General features: G+C 46.2%; 1 protein-coding gene across 2 annotated transcripts in view; it reads right to left on the bottom strand.

The window, feature by feature from the left end:
* Nucleotides 1–18043, bottom strand: part of BTBD11 (BTB domain containing 11) — a 317388-nt gene that overhangs the window by 104555 nt on the left and 194790 nt on the right. For both annotated transcript variants that reach the window (XM_045466348.1, XM_045466347.1), the window contains exon 3: nt 13385–13589. In XM_045466348.1, coding sequence (XP_045322304.1) covers nt 13385–13589 — 205 coding nt within the window. The remainder of the gene's footprint in view (nt 1–13384; nt 13590–18043) is intronic.

Here is an 18043-nt window from a genome sequence, read left to right as displayed (position 1 = left end):
GCAGCTGTCCCGAAGGCTGAGCAGGACGTTGCATCTGGCTAAGCCTTCTCCCTTTGTTCCAACAGTCACACGAACCCCACCATTGAGGGAACAAAGGCCCAACACCTGTAGGACATAATTTGCTCCCACACACTTCCAACTCAGCAGTGACATTCTAAGTATTATTTAACTATCAGTAAGGCCCAGGCATCGCCTACCTCCTGTGGTCTTAATACAGGCAGGCCCCTCCCCCACCCCCGTGGACCTGGATGCCTAGCTGCAGGCGCTGGACGGTGGGGACGTGGGGTGGGGGCGTTTGGGGCAGTGGTTCTTTACCAAAGCATCGAGAAGTATTCAGCATTTGAACAGCTGGCATAACAGCTGTACCTCTGTGAGCCAGCTGAAGGTCAGCTGGCCCCTGCCGCGGTCTCGCTCGCTGCTCTATGGTACTCGGGAGACTTCCGACCTTGGAGCCACCTGGATTGCCTGATCTCATCCATGCCTCCGTCTGGCCCCAAAACTACCTTCCCGGATCCCCTTCGGCCGTTGATCTGCATGCCCCTTCTGACCCTTTGCCCTTTCCTTCTCTGATGGTAAATGAGCTGCATAGGGCAGGAGCCATGCGAGGTCCCCGGGGTCGCCCCCCTCCCTGGCATAGGGCGTGGCACACAGCAGCCACGGGAAGAGGTTAAGGGAGTGAGCTCTGTGGCCAGGCTCCTGGGCATGAATCCCCACGAGGCCACTACTGAGCCCTGAGACCTCGGGCAAGGTACTTCTCCTCTCTGACTCATTTTCCCCATCTATAAAGTGGGGATGACAAGAATACCTACCATCATGAGGTCATCCCGAGGGACAAATGAGTTCATTCATGTAAAGTACTTAAAATGGTGCCTGGCACATATAAAAACTCAATCAACACTGGCTCTTCCTATTACTATGCTCGGGCACTCAATTCATGTTTGTTGAATAAATGGATGAAGGATGAACAACTGAATAAGAAGTTCAGTGATAAATGAGTAAGTTTTGGGGGGCCTGGGTGGCTCAGTCGGTTGAGCATTTGACTCTTGATTTTGGCTGAGGTCGTGATCCCAGGGTCACAGGATTGAGCCCTGCTTAAGATTCTCTCTCTCTCTTCCTCTGCCCCTCTCCCTCACTTGCTCTCTCTCTTTCTAAAAAATAAAAAAGCCCACAAGTTTTAAAAATTAAATAAAAACTGAAAAGTTCAAGTAGCACTGAGATGAAGACTGGAGAGGCAGGTTCTGGGTTTATAGCAATTGGTTCCAGGAGATAAACATGTTTCTCAGAGATGTTTAACTGCTGTCTAATCAAATGAAGTGATTTGATTATCATTATTCCACTTATATGAGCAATATTTATTGAGGCCTCAGCCAGGGAAAATACCAGAAGGAAAAGGGAAGAGGAGGGGGAAGCATATTAAAACAAGAACATTCCCTGGTTCGAGATTTTCAGGTTTTTAACCTTCAGAGGGACACTGTGCACTCCCCCTGGAACCCCCCGTCCTTCCTGTCCCTGTGGCATGGCACACGGCTGAGAGCGTGAACTCTGGACTCAAGCTTCCTGCAAGAGTCTGCCCCTGACTCGCTGTGTAACCTGGGTGGCCTACACAACCTCTCTGAGCTTGACCTTCTTCAAGAGAAGGAAGAGACAGCAATAGTGTAAGGGTGCTAACACACTCGTGACATTCCGAGAGGACTCAGTGAGCCAATGAACTTAGAAGAGAGCCTTGCACGTCCCAAACACCTTGTAAAATTTGGGGTGGTGATGGTGATGGCTGCTTCGAAGCACTTGGCTCCAAGGTGATCAAAATAAGAGGATGCGGAATGCGCTTCGGCAGGTCAGCTGGTCCCTGGTCTCTTGCAGAGGCCGTACTGCTTTGGGAGCGCGGGTTTCCATGGGCTGTTTTTCTTTTTCTAAATGTTTTTTTTAACGTTTATTTATTTATTTATTTATTTATTTATTTAAAAAAAATTTTTTTTCAACGTTTATTTATTTTTGGGACAGAGAGAGACAGAGCATGAACGGGGAGGGGCAGAGAGAGAGGGAGACACAGAATAGGAAACAGGCTCCAGGCTCTGAGCCATCAGCCCAGAGCCTGACGCGGGGCTCGAACTCACGGACCGCGAGATCGTGACCTGGCTGAAGTCGGACGCTTAACCGACTGCGCCACCCAGGCGCCCCAAACGTTTATTTATTTTTGAGACAGAGCATGAACGGGGGAGGGGCAGAGAGAGAGACACAGAATCTGAAGCAGGCTCCAGGCTCTGAGCCGTCAGCACAGAGCCCGACGCGGGGCTCGAACCCACAGACCGCGAGATCATGACCCGAGCCGAAGTCGGCCGCTTAACCAACTGAGCCACCCAGGCGCCCCCATGGGCTGTTTTTCTAAAAGGGGAGTGCTACCAGCCTTGAGTCTCCCGTTCAGGGCTGTCCAAGAGAAGTTTCTGTGATGCTGGAGACAGCTTATATGGGCGCTCCATCCAGAGCAGGGACCGCTCGCCACAGGCAAGTATTGAGCATTTGAAAGGAGGACAGGGGTACTGAGGAGCTGAAGCTTTAGTTCCTTTAATTTTTATTCATTTACATTCAAACAGCCACACGTGGCTGGTGGTTACTACACTGGATAGCATGGTGCTAGCTCCCCAGTCTCTGTGCGCGAAGGCGAGGTTTTCCTTCTTTTCCAATAAAACAAAGAGAAGGTGTGTCAGAGCAGAGCGGACTGCTGGGGCAGCCAGTTAACCGGGGTTCAGAAATGGCCTGGATATTCAAACGAACAAAGTGCAGTGCGTGCATCTGATCAGACTGACCCTGCATGTTGGGAAGGAAGGTTGTTCTTTTTTCTTTTTTTTTCAATGTTTATTTATTTTTGGGACAGAGAGAGACAGAGCATGAACGGGGGAGGGGCAGAGAGAGAGGGAGACACAGCATCGGAAACAGGCTCCAGGCTCTGAGCCATCAGCCCAGAGCCTGACGCGGGGCTCGAACTCACGGACCGCGAGATCGTGACCTGGCTGAAGTCGGACGCTTAACCGACTGCGCCACCCAGGCGCCCCGGGAAGGTTGTTCTTAAACTCGAGTCCCTCAGCTTGTCACCTGTGGTCAGGAGCAACCTCTCTTCCTTGGCTGGAAAAAACTCCTGAGTCGAGGGGCGCCTGGATGGCTCAGTCAGTTGAGCCTCCGACTCTTGATTTCTGCTCAGGTCATGATTTCACGGTTTGTGAGTTTGAGCCCCACTTGGGGCTCTGTGCTGCCGGCAAAAGCCTGTTTGGGATTCTCTCTCTCTCTCTCTCTCTCTCTCTCTCTCTCTCTGCCCCTCCCCTGCTCATGCTCTCTCTCTCAAAATAAATAAATAAACTTAAAACCACAACAACAACCAGGAAACTCCTGAGTCGAAGCCATTTGACAGGCCCTGGAGGCTAGAGGTGTTCAACAGTGTTAAGCTGGTGAGCTTTCAGATTTGCCCTGCTGCCTCTCTCCAGACTGGATACCTGTGAAATCCCACCTCACCTTTCCCCTGCACGCTTGTCGCTAATTTGCTATCCCTGAGCCACCTTAGAGGAGCCACCTTGTTAGGCTGAAGATGATCATTATATTCAGACACTCAGTGTCTTTCCTTGGCTGTTGCAGCCCCAAAGTTCTGCAGGCTGGCCATGTCTGACCTCTGGGATCCGCTCATGTCGTCAAATGGCAGAGGGATCCAGCATCTCATGAGGCTCAACACAGCCCCCAAAGCCTATTGTGTGCCAAGCTCGACCAGAGAGACAAAAATCGCCATAAAAGCTTATTTCTTGCCCTTATGTAACTTAAAAATGGGGGGTGGAGTAAGTTGGGGAAATGAATGACAAACACACAAAAACTACAATGTGTTGTTATTCACAGCGTGGCCCATGACCAGCAGCGTCACCTCACCTGGGAGCTTGTTAGAAATGAAACATCTTGGGCCCTCCCCAGACCTATGGATAGAATCTGCATTTTAATGAGATCCCAGGGGATTCCAATGCACATTAGTGATTACAGTTTGAGAAGCCCTGCTACATTGTATGTTCAGGTTACAAGCACCATGACAGAATAATAATGGGCATTATCTATAAAGAGCCTAATGTATGCTGGACTTTAAGTGCCTTATATAGATGAACATATCTATAAGGCGTCAACCTGAATTAAGAGAGTAATAATCCCCACCATTTATGGATTCTCTGCTATGGGCCAGTGAGTGTGTATGGCACTGACATAAGTTAGTTCATTAGTCATCGAAACAGCCCCATGAAGTAGGAATTATTATTTGTTTGCAGCTGAGGAAACTGAGGCCTGGAGCATGTGAAGCATATAGTGGGTGCCAAGCTGAGGGCTGCCTGAGTTGACGCTGTCACCACAGCTCTCTGGGCCAGGAGTTGGAACACATGGGTTTCAGACCCAGTTCTGTTCAGTTCTGCAAGCATTTATTGAGCACTTACTATATGCTATGCACTGAGGTAGGCCCTCAACACCTACATGGCCTGAGGCGGTAGGGAAGGGTTCCTGGGGGAGGTGATGCCTAAAATCAGTCCTGAATGATGAACTGACTCAGTGAGCCAGATGACAGAGGGGAGGCAGTGTTCTGGGAAGAAGGCAAAGCATGTGCAAAGGCACTGAGGCACTGCCTTGCAAATCCACTGCAAGTGCATTTATGACCCCAGACAAGTCCACTCATCCCGCTGGGGCTCAGTTTCACCTTCTTCATCATAAAACATGTTCAACATGCCTGTTCTTGGAGTTCTCTCAACTTTAAATGTCCAATGATGGAAGAGTCCCTTGAAAAATCATGATTCTGAAGTCTACTCAATGACATAGATCAACAAAACTGCAGGTACTATATGGTCCTTATTTTGTGAAATAACCAAACAACTTGGATGTAGACACAGAATATACACCCTACATGGTCATGGTGCTTATGGGTGATTCAAAGTGTCTTCTTTATTTTTTTTGTAGTTACCATGTTTTATTTAATGCATGTACATATTAGTTTTATATAGTATAAACATTCATGAAGATGATGAAACAAATTCTAGGGATTAGGGATGAGGCTTCCAAATGTTATTTCTTCTAAATCAAACCCCATCGGTAGCAGAACAGCCTAATGAATGTGAGCACAGACCAGCACCTGACTCTAAGGGTTCAGACACTAGCTCTACAACTTTAGTTACATGACCTTAAGCAAATCAATCAACTCTAGTTAAATTCATATAACTTAAAAAAAAAGTTTCACAAAACATACTTTACCTCATGAAAACTTTTTTTTTTCCTACTGTAGTTCATTTATTAAAAATTTAGGTCACAACCCACAACGTTAGGGGTCAAAAAAACTTTTACTGGAAAGGGCCAAAGAATATTTTCAGCTGTGTGAGCCATCTGACACAGCTAATCAAAAATGCAAAAGCAGCCATAAAAAATATGTAAACAAATAGGTATGGCTGTGTCCCAATAAAACTTTATAAAAACAGGCAGTGGGCCAGATTTGGCCTTTGGGGCATAGTTTGCCAATCTCTCCACTGCACTGATTTAATGGCCCATTAACGGGCTGTAACCCACAGTTTGAAAAATATTGGGATTAGAGTTGCTTTCACCTTGTGCCAGATGCAGCAATGCTCAAGTTACGAATGGATCCTGTTTTAAAACTTTGTCTCTCCAGTTAATTGCTTAGTATTCAACATGCATGTTTTCCCTCTTAGAACCATTTACATGGGTGTTGGGATTCCAGGCCAATCCACCAAAGCCCACATACAGCGCTGCAGAAAACAGGTCTCCCCCTCTCCATGTGTCCCCATTTGTCCATTGACTCTGGATTTCTCCAGGACTCAGCAGCATTGGGCTGGGCATTTGATGGGACTTTTGTGCCGGACATGATCACTGGCCTTGGGAAGATGAGGAAGTAGCATTCCTCCTCTGGGAAAATGCATTCTGCATCCCTGCTTAGGATGTCAGGAACAGTCCTTCTCTCTCCTCCTTGCTATCAAGGTTCCCAGAGTGTTAGGCTAAGGAGTCCTAATGTTGAGGCAGTATTTTGGTTCTCAGTTGTGGTGTGTAAGCCAATCAGTTGTGAGATGGGTGGCTAACAATGGTCAGAAGTACTCAACTGAACACGTGATTCACTTGTGTGTTATTTATACAAAAACAAATAAATTAGAAGAGTGTGGTGAAACTTTGTCAAATTTTGCAGCTGCCTGGAGACACTGATGACCTTACTGTGTTTAGAGAATTTCCCATATTATTAGTCCATGGTTCAACAAGGTAGAAATTCAACTTCCCAGACTCCTTTGCAGCTAGGGTGCAGGCATATAACCCAGGCACCACTGATTTGGAAGCAAGTAGTATGACATAGATAGAACATGAAGCTGACAAGGGTGTTGGTAGAGACATTCAGCTTTCATGGGTAACTGTGACAGAGATCCTGCCAGGAGTGTCCAATGCCCAGCCTTGGTGGTGTGAGGTATCTGCTGAAGCAGTCCTGGGGGTACAACTTGGACACTGCTCTAGGTTGTGCAGCCCCAAAGCCTGCTTTTCTGGCTTTAACACCCATCAGAAGTCTTCTTAAGCTCTACTAAACATTTAGACTCATGGGACTATCATAAGCCACACATGGCCCAGCAGGATAGCATCAGATGTTCCTTTCAGTAGGAGTCCTTATAGCAATTCACCCATCCATCCTAGAGCTATCTTCTGCCCGGGTGACACTCAGGTGAAAGCAGATGAGATCCACTTGGGTGACTGTGAGAACTATCCTGGTTTATGAACCCCACTATCTCTTGTAGCAACTCCACAGATATAGTTTCCAAGGTCCATGCAAGGACACTGCCAGCAACAAGAGCCAATGAAATCAGGGAAGCCCAAAGCTCTGGAGATTTATCAAATATTTATAGTACCATTTTACCAATCTAGAGTTACTCTAACCATAAGCAATGCTGCTTGGTAATGTAGTTGATACTGAAATTTTTATCATATTTCCAGGAGAAAAGAGCTAGAGAATTAACACAACGTCTAATTCTGATGCGGAAGAGGAAAGGATCTACCTAAACTGGGCCTCCCAGAGGTCATCTTTCTGCTTTAAGCAGTCATAGTAGGTTTAACCCTTGCAACACAGTATTTTTACTAATAATGCTGTTTGTGTCAAGGATATCTCTGTCCACTTGCATTCTGATATACACTCCTTAGGGGGAAGGAATGAGGAAGAGTTACAACAGAGTGCTTGGAATTCTACACAACCCTGGTATGTCCACTGGAGTAGGTTAACCTTAGACTATCACCTGTCATATATGCCACAGATGAGAAAGCATCAAGAACTGATGTGTTGGAGTGATCCTTTGGTAGGGTGAGTGTCTTGGAAGATGTATTCGGGTACCATTAACTTCTAATGTCTGTTATGTTTGCTTTATTAGCTCTGTTTCTTCAAGTGTAAATTCTTCATTTGTTAAGATGGTTTCATTTCTTTCAAACAGTTGGTGATTGGTGATTATATACTCATGTTTTAGGTCCAGCTTCCCTGGTAGACAGTGAACCACATCTGTTTATACAGTTCTGCTTGCAAAAGGGATTGCCTAAGTATATGTTTTTGTTTGCTTTCAGTGAGACTGGGGGATGACAGAACTACCTAATTGTCTAGTCTTCTGGTTATAACACATCTCTGTACCTCTCAGGCATTGCCAGCTACCTCAGGCAACAAAATAGTCCAATTTATCCTGCTATTTTTTTTTTTTTCATTTTTTGGCCATTACTGAAATCATCCATGGCCAAACACATCTAGGAATCACTGATATTTCCAGTAATGATATAGGGGAGGAAACCTTGTCCCAGACTTAAGATGATTCTATTTAAATTCAGTAGCCTCAGATCTGAGTTTTTTACATTTACATTAAGATGTTTACACTTATCATTACTAAAATAAATACTGCCTAATCATAAATCTTACAAAATAAACATTGCCTTATCATAAGTATATAATTATATATAAACATATAATAAAACAAATATTGCCTAATCATAAATCTTACAAAACTTATCTGAGTCTTTTGAGTAAAAATATCTGCAGTACCTGAAAGATTTTATTTATTGATTGATAGTATGATATGTTTACTTTGATATTGAATTTAAATTATTGAAGATTCTGTCCTAGGAAAAAATTGAGTAGAATTACCTATTTCTTAGAAAATTCTTCAAAATATTGGATAAATATTGAATAAATGAAAGCCAGAAATAAAGATGACATCTGAACTAAGATTTCTTTGTAAAACATCCAATGCTCCAATACAAAACAGGCTTTGTTGATGACATTGGTTGTATTTATTTTTAACTAACTAAACAAACACTTGTTAAGCCTGTATAATGCCCCAAAATACTATGTTGGGTTCTAGAAAAACATAGAAGAGGCAGATTGTTTCCCTCAGGGAGCTTTATTATAAATTGAATTAAGGGATTAGAAAAACTAGGTCACAAACTAAGGCTGGGTACCATAATTAACAGCAATTTATTTTTTTCGATGGAATCTGAAGCTACTGTCTTCCTGGAGGCACTTGGAAGGTCAGCATTGTATTTCACAGAGCATCATAAATCTCCAGTGACCAGGCTTTGGCACAGATCAGATTCAGTGATATCAAAGATTGGATTCTCCTTGATACAGAATGTTTTCCTCCTCTTCCTTCTCCATGTTGAATTTGCCAACACTTGACTTGAATAAGATTCTAAGTCTGACCTTTTAGTCTTAGTCTCTACTCCATGTGGTCTGGGTCATGCTTGTCTGTCTCACTCTGGACCTCCAGCTCTTTACAGGACCTGTTTCTGGTACATGCTTCCAGTGACCCAAAGAGCTGCTCGGAAAGATTTTAGAAGCTCAAAAACTAGTCGCCAAAGTTCTGGAAAAACTTAAACTATAGAAATTTCACACTGGCACTGAGCTCCTTCAAAAATCCCGCAGTGAAAAATGAAACTATCCAAAACAAATGTAGCAACTCTAAAGCTATGCCCACATGAAAGAGTAAAATAGTGCATGTAGGCCTACTTCCAAATACTCCAGCCAAGGAAGGCTCTTTTGACAAGCAGAGATGATTTGAGGTATAAAACAATCCATATTTCAGTCAACAAATGTTTCTGGCTTTCTGCTGGGCATGGACAAAAGCAAATAATATTCAGTCCCTTTTCTGAAGAATATAGTCTAGTGAAAAACCATATAAGCACCATGGCCCTACTTCACATTGCCAGAATAAAAATAAAGAGTTAAGGAAATGTTGTTTGATTTTGGGAGTGAGGAGAGAGAAATACAGAGAGAAAAACAACTCCAAATTAGAGTCCATATCCCACTGGAAACTTCTTATTTAGAAGTTTTGGTATGGAGCTGGTGTAAACCCTTCACTGAACACAGAAGTCATCTCTCCTCTGAAGCCCTTCCATGTGTGATTTCAGATGCTAAATGCCAAGGCCTATTCCATCAGGGAGCAGGAGAAATAGCTTTCTGTCTAGAAGAAATACACACACAGGTTTCTGCAGGGACAATGGTAACAGCATTTTGGAGGCTCCCCCTAATAAAAAGATGTATGGTATCAGCTACTCTTTTGGGGGGTGAGAGGAGAGCTCCTTTTGTGCCAGGCATGGCACCAGAGTCTTAGCTACAATTTTGAATTCACTGCTTACACACCAGTCCCATGAAACTTCTGTCACTCTCATTTTACAGTCAATGAGGTTCAATGAGGAAGAATGGCTTGTTCAAGGTCTCAGATAATCCAGTGAAGAAATGGGCAGAAGACATGAATAGACACTTCTCTAAAGAAGACATCCAGATGGCCAACAGGCACATGAAAAGATGCTCAACGTCACTCCTCATCAGGGAAACACAAATCAAAACCACACTGAGATATCACCTCACGTCACTCAGAGTGGCTAAAATGAACAAATCAGGAGACTATAGATGCTGGCGAGGATGTGGAGAAACGGGAACCCTCTTGCACTGTTGGTGGGAATGCAAACGTGTGCAGCCGCTCTGGAAAACAGTGTGGAGGTTCCTCAAAAAATTAAAAATAGACCTACCCTATGACCCAGCAGTAGTACTGCTAGGAATTTACCCGAGGGATACAGGAGTACTGATGCATAGGGGCACTTGTACCCCACTGTTTATAGCAGCACTCTCAACAATAGCCAAATTATGGAAAGAGCCTAAATGTCCATCAACTGATGAATGGATAAAGAAGATGTGGTTTATTTATACAATGGAATACTACTTGGCAATGAGAAAGAATGAAATCTGGCCATTTGCAGCAACATGGATGGAACTGGAGAGTGTTATGCTAAGTGAAATAAGTCAGGCAGAGAAAGACAGATACCGTATGTTTTCACTCATATGTGGATCCTGAGAAACTCAACAGAAGACCATGGGGGAGGAGAAGGGGGAAAAAAGTTACAGAGACGGAAGGAGGCAAACCGTAAGAGACTCTTAAATACTGAGAATAAACTGGGGGTGGGGGGGAGGTTGCTCTTGGTGGGCAGGAGGGGAAAGTGGGTGATGGGCATTGAGGAGGGCACCTGTCGGGATGAGCACTGGGTGTTGTATGGAAACCAATTTGACAATAAATTTCATATATTTTTTTTTAAAAAAGGTCTCAGATCCAGAAGAAGGGCTGGAATGCAAAGCCAAAGCATCCCAAAGCCAAAGGTCAGCCTAGTTTCCAAATCCATATTCTTTCCAGAGGACCAAAGTAACACAACTCAAAAAATGTCAAGTTCCACTTGGCATTTTGTGATGACCTCTGGAAAACCAACCAAAGAAGAAGGGAAAGACAGAGACAGAAGTGACTCCATAGCATTTTGGGCCATCTTCTCTTTACTCTGTTCTCCCTCAAAGCTCACGCATCTTCGCATCTTGTCCCAGAAAGTCTGGAAACCTCAGATGGTCTCCCAGACTTATAGCCACTCCAGCTACACTCTGAATTCTGAAAGGGATTCCAGAAGAGAAGGTGGAAGCTGTGTAAGGGAAGATGTAATGGGGCCATGCACGGGTATTGTGTGGGGGCAGGGAGTACATCACATGATGAGATTCCTATTCTAGAAGTTTCAGTCTGATGGCTATGAGGACGATGGAGCTGGTCAGAGGATATTAAGCCTTACATCCTGGGAGACCATTTAGAAATCCAATGCAGTACAGAAGTAAGAGGGAACAAGGTACCCAACCACACAGTGGCAGCAATCTGGGAAGGAAGGGAGAGCAATGAGAGATGTTGCAGGTGTGGCATCAGTAACACACGTTGACCAGTGGCTGCAGGACGGGGTGAGGGGGAGGAAAGAGTGTGGGGCGAGGCCCACTTTTCTGGGTTGGTGGTGATGCCACCCTTAGAGATGAGGGAGAAAGGAAGGACAGCTGGTTTCAGAGAAAAGATGATAACTTCAGATGTGGGGTAGTTGTGAGCATGCACAAAGGGACATGTTCCACGGGCGGCTAGGTCGATGGGTTCGTTCGTTCTCTCTACAAAAATTTACTGACTCCCCACCTAGCACCAGATGTTGAGCTTGGCATTAGGTGTGGAGGGACAACCAGAACAGATGTGTTCCCTGCCCTCATGAAGCTGACGGGCAATAAACGAACACGTAACGAAATTATGATTATCAACTGTAGTAAGTGTTATGTGGAAAAGAATAAGGTGTGATGGGAAGAACCAGTCTGAGAGTGTGAGACTTGATGGGGAAACTGAGGCTGACTAGGACGAGGAGGTTCTGGAGCTCAGAGGAGGTGCTGTCTAGCTGGAGTTGGAAGGGAGTCATCTGGGGGTCAAGTGCATGTTGGCGGGAGGTAAGTCAGAGACGCTCACTGTCCCTCAGGCTGTCAGGGGGGTATGCCTAAGAGCTAGATGCCCCACAGGCCGAGGCTGCTGGCTCCCATTGTCTCAGCACTAAGGTTACACATTCACAGAAAGCATTCCTGGTGTCTCTGGCTGAAGTTATTTTCTGCCCAGGGACAAGGAGCATTTGGCCCCCTGAATTCGGGCACCATTGGCATGTGGAAATACACGTAGGGTACCCACTGATTTGGCCTAGACTGTGGGATGCCTGATGAAGCTAACTCCAGACTGGATTGAAATATTCATGCTAACTTGAGATTCTTAAAAACAAAACAGGAACAAAAACTCAGCAACTTTTGTCTAACTCGTGCTCCATTCTCTTCCCTGAAATGAAAGCCAAGAGACGTGGTTGTAAAAGGAAGCCCAAGGAAGCCCCAGTCCATTCCTGCAGCAGCAAAGCAGCCAATGAGCATTTCAAAATTGCTTGGAACCATTTAACAGAGAAAAGAAAATTGCATTGAGTCCACCAAAATGCAGATAGTATCTACAACAGAAGCAGAAGTGAACCTTTACTGAGCATTTACCGTGTGCTGGGCACTGTTCAATTCACTCACTCCTCCAACAGCCTTATGAAGGATTTACTTTTGGTAGCCGCATTTTTCAGATGAAGAAACTGAGGCACGGACAGGTTAGGGCACTTTCCCAAGGCCCTCCCCCTCCTCTGACTTTTAATTGGAAGAGCCAGGATTTGAACCCACTCTCTGGATCACTGAGCCCGCTCTCCTAACCACTCTTTTGATAAATGGGTCACTACTAGAGTAGTTGCAGCAAACAGGCCCATGTGGAAGCAGGGCCTGACTTGTGAGGTGCTGTGGGGAGATGGGCTCTGTGGGGTGTTCCCAGTGTGGTTTCTGATACTCTGCCTCTGAGAGGGTGAAACCGTCCTGGGGCTTTCCAGACAGAAGGGGACCTGGGAACAACTTAGTTCAGCCACTGGTTTACAGAAAGGGAAGTTGAGGCACAGAGAAGTGGAGGGAATGTGCTTGGGAGGGACAGAAGCTGTGTCTGAGGAAGTGTCCCCTCCCTGGAAACCCTCCCTTCTTCCCTTTCCCTTAATTCTGCTTGAGCCAGCCAGTCTCCTGGCCACCTCAGGACCCACTTCAGCTGAGCAGGTGTTTACGGTTCCCCAAGGGAGTCCCCAGGGCAGCCAGGAGGAAATGAAGACACCTCCCACCCAAGGAGCTGGTCTCCCCCAAAGTTGCCTTCACAAGGGAGCCACCCTGTACAGCAGAGTCCTTTACGCCTTCAGAATCTGCAGATCCACCTTTCTGACCCAGGCCAGATCCACCCAAACTGGATCAACCCTATGAAAACCCATTTCGAAGACCCCACCTGGGTCTCAGACACCCCTTGGAGCACAAAATTCCAACCTGGACCCCTCCAGCGAGTTTCCGGGCACTGTGCAGTTGTGACCACCAGCATGGCTCCCCTCTTGCACCCCTCTGCCACTCTGGAGAAAGCACCCACCCACTGCAAGGCGGTGTTGGCCAGAGGAGCTCCTCTCTTTGGCCATCCGGAGCCAAGGCAGATCTTACCTTTCCACCTGGAGGTTGACTTTGGAAGGCTCCACGTTGGGATTTTCCCATTCCATTTGCGGGCAGTGCATGAAATAGCAAAGGGTGTACAGGGCCTCTGGCTCCCAGTAGAGCGCCCCCTGCTTGTGGTGCAGGGGGGTGCCGTTGCCATGGTGCTTGGCATTGAGGGGCTGCAGGTGATGCATTGCTCGGGACACCAGGTCACCTGTGGACAGAAGTAAGATTTCAGATCCTTGTCAAGGCAGCCATGACTTGCAGAGAAGATGTGCTGAACATCTCTGCAGAGATTCCTCTTTTAAAAAAAATTCTTAATGTTTATTTTTGAGAGAGAGAGAGAGAAAGAGAGAGGGAGAGAGAGAGAACAAGTCAGGGAGGGCCAGAGAGAGAGGGGGAGACAGAATCCGAAGCAGTCTCCAGGCCCCGAGCTGTCAGCACAGAGCCCGATGCAGGGCTCGAACCCACAAACTGCCAGATCACCCTGAGCCGAAGCCAGATGCTTAACTGACTGAGCCACCCAGGCGCCCTTCTGCAGAGATTCTTAATCCTGGGACTCCCTCATTCAACTGGAGTGGTCCTCTGGAACCTCCAGGTCTCACATCGAGTAGAGAGGAAAGCATCTGTTCAGTCACCACATGACTGTCCCTGCTTGCCAGGTTTGGGCTGCACTTGAAGCACAGAGGGCTGCTAAGATAATTAGAGTCCTGCCCTTCTGGAACCCACTGCTTCTAACAAGGCACAGGAAGCCCTTTGTGTACATCACCTTGGGACGACACACCTTCTGTCACATCCTTTGCTGTAGCCAGTACTGTCTTCCCTGCAGTCACAAGTACAGTCATGGACTACACTGTCTCTTGCCTCTGAGCCTGTGCATATGCTATTCCCTCTATCTAGAATATTCTTTTTCTCCTCCTCTCCAGGCTAACTCCTACTGATCATCCAGGTATGAGCTTATGTATTAACTTCTCAAGGAAGTCCTCCTGGCATCTCCCCCACTCCCTGTGTGTTTATCACACTATACTTTCTTATCACAGCATTTAGAGCACTGTGTTAGGATTGCCATTTCTTTGTCAGTCTTTCCCAATGATAGAAACTCAGTCTTAAATGACACTTACTATATTGTACTTCAATTAATCCTCACAGCACCCTAAAGTGGGTACCTTCATATACCCATTTTACAGATGAGGAAACAGAGGCCCAAAGAGGTCAAACAACTTTTCAAGGGTACACGGCAGCCATACGTGGCAGAGCCAGGATTTGAACTCAGGTAGTCTGGCTCCACAATCCACGCACTGAACCATGCTCCTTGAGGGCGGGGGCTTTGTCTTACTCTTCCCAGCACCAGCAAATCCTGGGAACACTCCAGTCTTTCCCCTGCTTTCTCCAAAGGGAAGGAGCCTTCTCCTTCATCAGACCAATCTGCATGGCCCCAGGCTGGCCACATAGGGAGGATCTTCCTGTGGGGAGGCTGGCTGGGTCTGGGATTCCTGTCTTTTCTAGGCTGAGATGGTGTTCCCCAAACTTGGGCCATTTTATATCACCTTCTCAAGTGCAACTACATCCAAGCATCATCTGTGCCATCATTTACTTAATTTTAAATGGATTCATGTAGTTTTTTTAAGTATGGGTCTGAAGGAAATGTTCTGTCACTTATAAATGGATGATCAGTATCACTTGCCATAAACAGAAGATCACTATAAAAGTTAATTCAACGAAAACAAAACCATATAATTAATTTATAGCTGAATTCTCATACTGTTTTTTTTTGTTGTTGTTATAAACAACAAGTGTTAGAGAAGTGTTAGGGGTTCATACCAAATAGAGCCTTTCGGGGCGCCTGGGTGGCGCAGTCGGTTAAGCGTCCGACTTCAGCCAGGTCACAATCTCGCGGTCCGTGAGTTCGAGCCCCGCGTCGGGCTCTGGGCTGATGGCTCAGAGCCTGGAGCCTGTTTCCGATTCTGTGTCTCCCTCTCTCTCTGCCCCTCCCCCGTTCATGCTCTGTCTCTCTCTGTCCCAAAAATAAATAAACGTTGAAAAAAAAATTAAAAAAAAAACAACAACAAATAGAGCCTTTCTTCTTGAAGCAAGGAGAATTAAAATAGAATTTTTCATTTTTTCCTCCAAATTTTTATTTAAATTCTAGTTAGTTAACATATAGTGTAATATTGGTTTCAGGAGTAGAATTCAGTGATTCATCAATTACATACAACACCTGGTGCTCCTCACAAGTGCCCTCCTTAATACCCATCCCCCATCTAGCCCATCCCCCACCCACCTCCCTCCATCAACCCTTAGTTTGTTCTCTATCCTTAAGAGTCTCTCATGGGAAGAAAAAATCTCTTAGGGTTTGCTTCTCTCTCTCTCCTTTTTTTTTCCTGCCCATATGTTCATCTGTTTTGTTTCTTAAATTCCACATATGACTGAATAAAATAGAATTTAAAAGGATCACTCCATGACCCATGTTATTGAATGTACTTCTCTGTTCCACTCATCCAGTAGCATGTGTTGCACACTTTGGGAAACACTCAACTGATATATTTGTGATGATTAATTTTATGTGTCAACTGGGTGAGCCTATGGTACCCAGTTGTTGGATTAAACAGTAATCTGTAGGTTGCAGTGAAGGTATTTTTCACATTAACCATTAACATTTAAATCAGTAAGTTCTGAGAAAAGCAGACTACCTTCCAAAATGTGGATGGCGAGCCTCATCTAATCAGTTGAAGGCCTTACGAGAAAAGACGTTGAAGAAGGAATTCTGCTTTCACACTCAAGACTGAAACATCAACTCCTGCTGGAATTTACTGTCCCTCTACTCTGTCCAGGCAGCCCCTAGTGAGGGAAGGAGACTGTCTTCCCCATCCCCAATCCTTCACTGCCCAGTTGAAACCAGGCCTGCAGAGTCTATCACTTCTTTGTCATCCAGCTGTACCTTTTAACATGACACTTCGACCTAAAGTCCAAAGCCAAGAAAGTGAGGCCACTTCCTCAAAAGATTGACAAGAGGGCCATTCATCCCCCTTAGGGGAGTCAACTATGGAGATGAGGTCTCAGCTAAGGGTAGAAATGGCAAATATTCCCCTTTCCATTCCATGTCCATGGCAGACATGGTTAATCAATTGCAGAGCTCTCATGCACTAAGTGTAGATGTAGCCTCTAAATCCTTCTTGAGACAAGATTCCAAGTGGCCACTATTTCTTATAGGGGTTTTCAGAGGAAAAGAAACTTCCATGTTGTCAGAGTCCTGGGGCCTTAGCAGGTCAACCTAACCAGAGTGCAACCCACTACGCTTAATATCTGGACAGCAAGCAGATGCAGGGGTTGAACAGAGAGTAGTGGGGGGTCGCTTCCCTACTCCCCCCTGCATCTTATCATGCCTAGCTCAGAGCCTGACCCTCCTGTCTCCATCCATTCCCCACGGCAGGAAAATATGCCCAAGAAACTGAAAAAAAAAAAAAAAAAAAAAGAGTCAGAGAAGGAAATTCTCTTTTAGAAGTAGGTGGACAGGGAAGACCCCAAGGTGCAGGTGGAAAATATGGAGAACCAGTGCTCAAAGTTAGGTAGGAGGCAGGGGAAGGGATTCAAATCCCAGCTCTGCCACTCTGTGTACAGCCCAGCAAGTTGCTTAACCTCTCTGGTGGGAAGTGATACGCCCCCATCAGGTGGTTGTGAGGGTCACACGCAGAATGAGGAAATGCCTGGCACACTGTTGGCACCAAATAAGCAGCTCTCTTAGGCTCACTGCTCTTCCTTCTCTCTGGATGGCGAGACCGGGAAGGTGGGTGCCTGGGACATGCAGGGACAGTCCAGCCCATGCCCTGACCCAGTGCCTGACTTGCAGCTTCATGCTGGGGTTGACATCATTAGGAATCAATGCTACAAAGCTGCTCACCCCAGGCATGTGTTTGGGGTGCAGTTAGGTCCTTAACTGCTTCTTCTTCCCTCTTCTCTCTACCCTTTCATCTTTTTCTTTTCTTTTTTTTTGGGGGGGGGGGTACAGAGAGAGACAGAGCATGAACGGGGGAGGGGCAGAGAGAGAGGGAGACACAGAATCGGAAGCAGGCTCCAGGCTCCGAGCCATCAGCCCAGAGCCCGACGCGGGGCCCGAACTCACGGACCGCGAGATCGTGACCTGAGCTGAAGTCGGACACCCAAGCGACTGAGCCACCCAGGCGCCCCCCCCTTTCATCTTTTAGAAACATGCTCCTCGGGAGGGAGGGAAAAAGGAAGCCAGGAGCCTGCTTCTAGGCTGGTCACGTCAGTCTGTCTCGTAAGGGGCAGCTCTAAGCACTGGTAATGTAAGAGTCCAGTCGGCCAATGCTGAGCAGGAGTCTGGAAGAAAACAACAGGATGGCAGGTCCAGGGTGGGATTGGGCACAATGACAATGTGTTGACTTTTCTGATGAGGAGGATGATATGAGGTAGATGGAGGTGGCAGCAGAAGTGGGAACCACGATACACTGAGAACCTGCTACCAGGCCACTTATACACTTTCCAGTTTAATTATATAAGAACCATATGGGACACACACCCACTTCAGAGATGGGAAAATCAAGGCAAGGGGCAATTGGCCCAGGTGTCACTCAGGAAGTAGCAGGCTGTGACTCCAACTAGGCCTCCAGGGCTCATGTTCTTTGTCACTACACCACAGTCCCTCCATAA

Source organism: Leopardus geoffroyi, chromosome B4 (assembly GCF_018350155.1).
Source record: "Leopardus geoffroyi isolate Oge1 chromosome B4, O.geoffroyi_Oge1_pat1.0, whole genome shotgun sequence".
NCBI classification, from domain to species: Eukaryota; Metazoa; Chordata; class Mammalia; order Carnivora; family Felidae; genus Leopardus; species Leopardus geoffroyi.
This window is presented reverse-complemented; position numbering and strand designations above follow the sequence as displayed.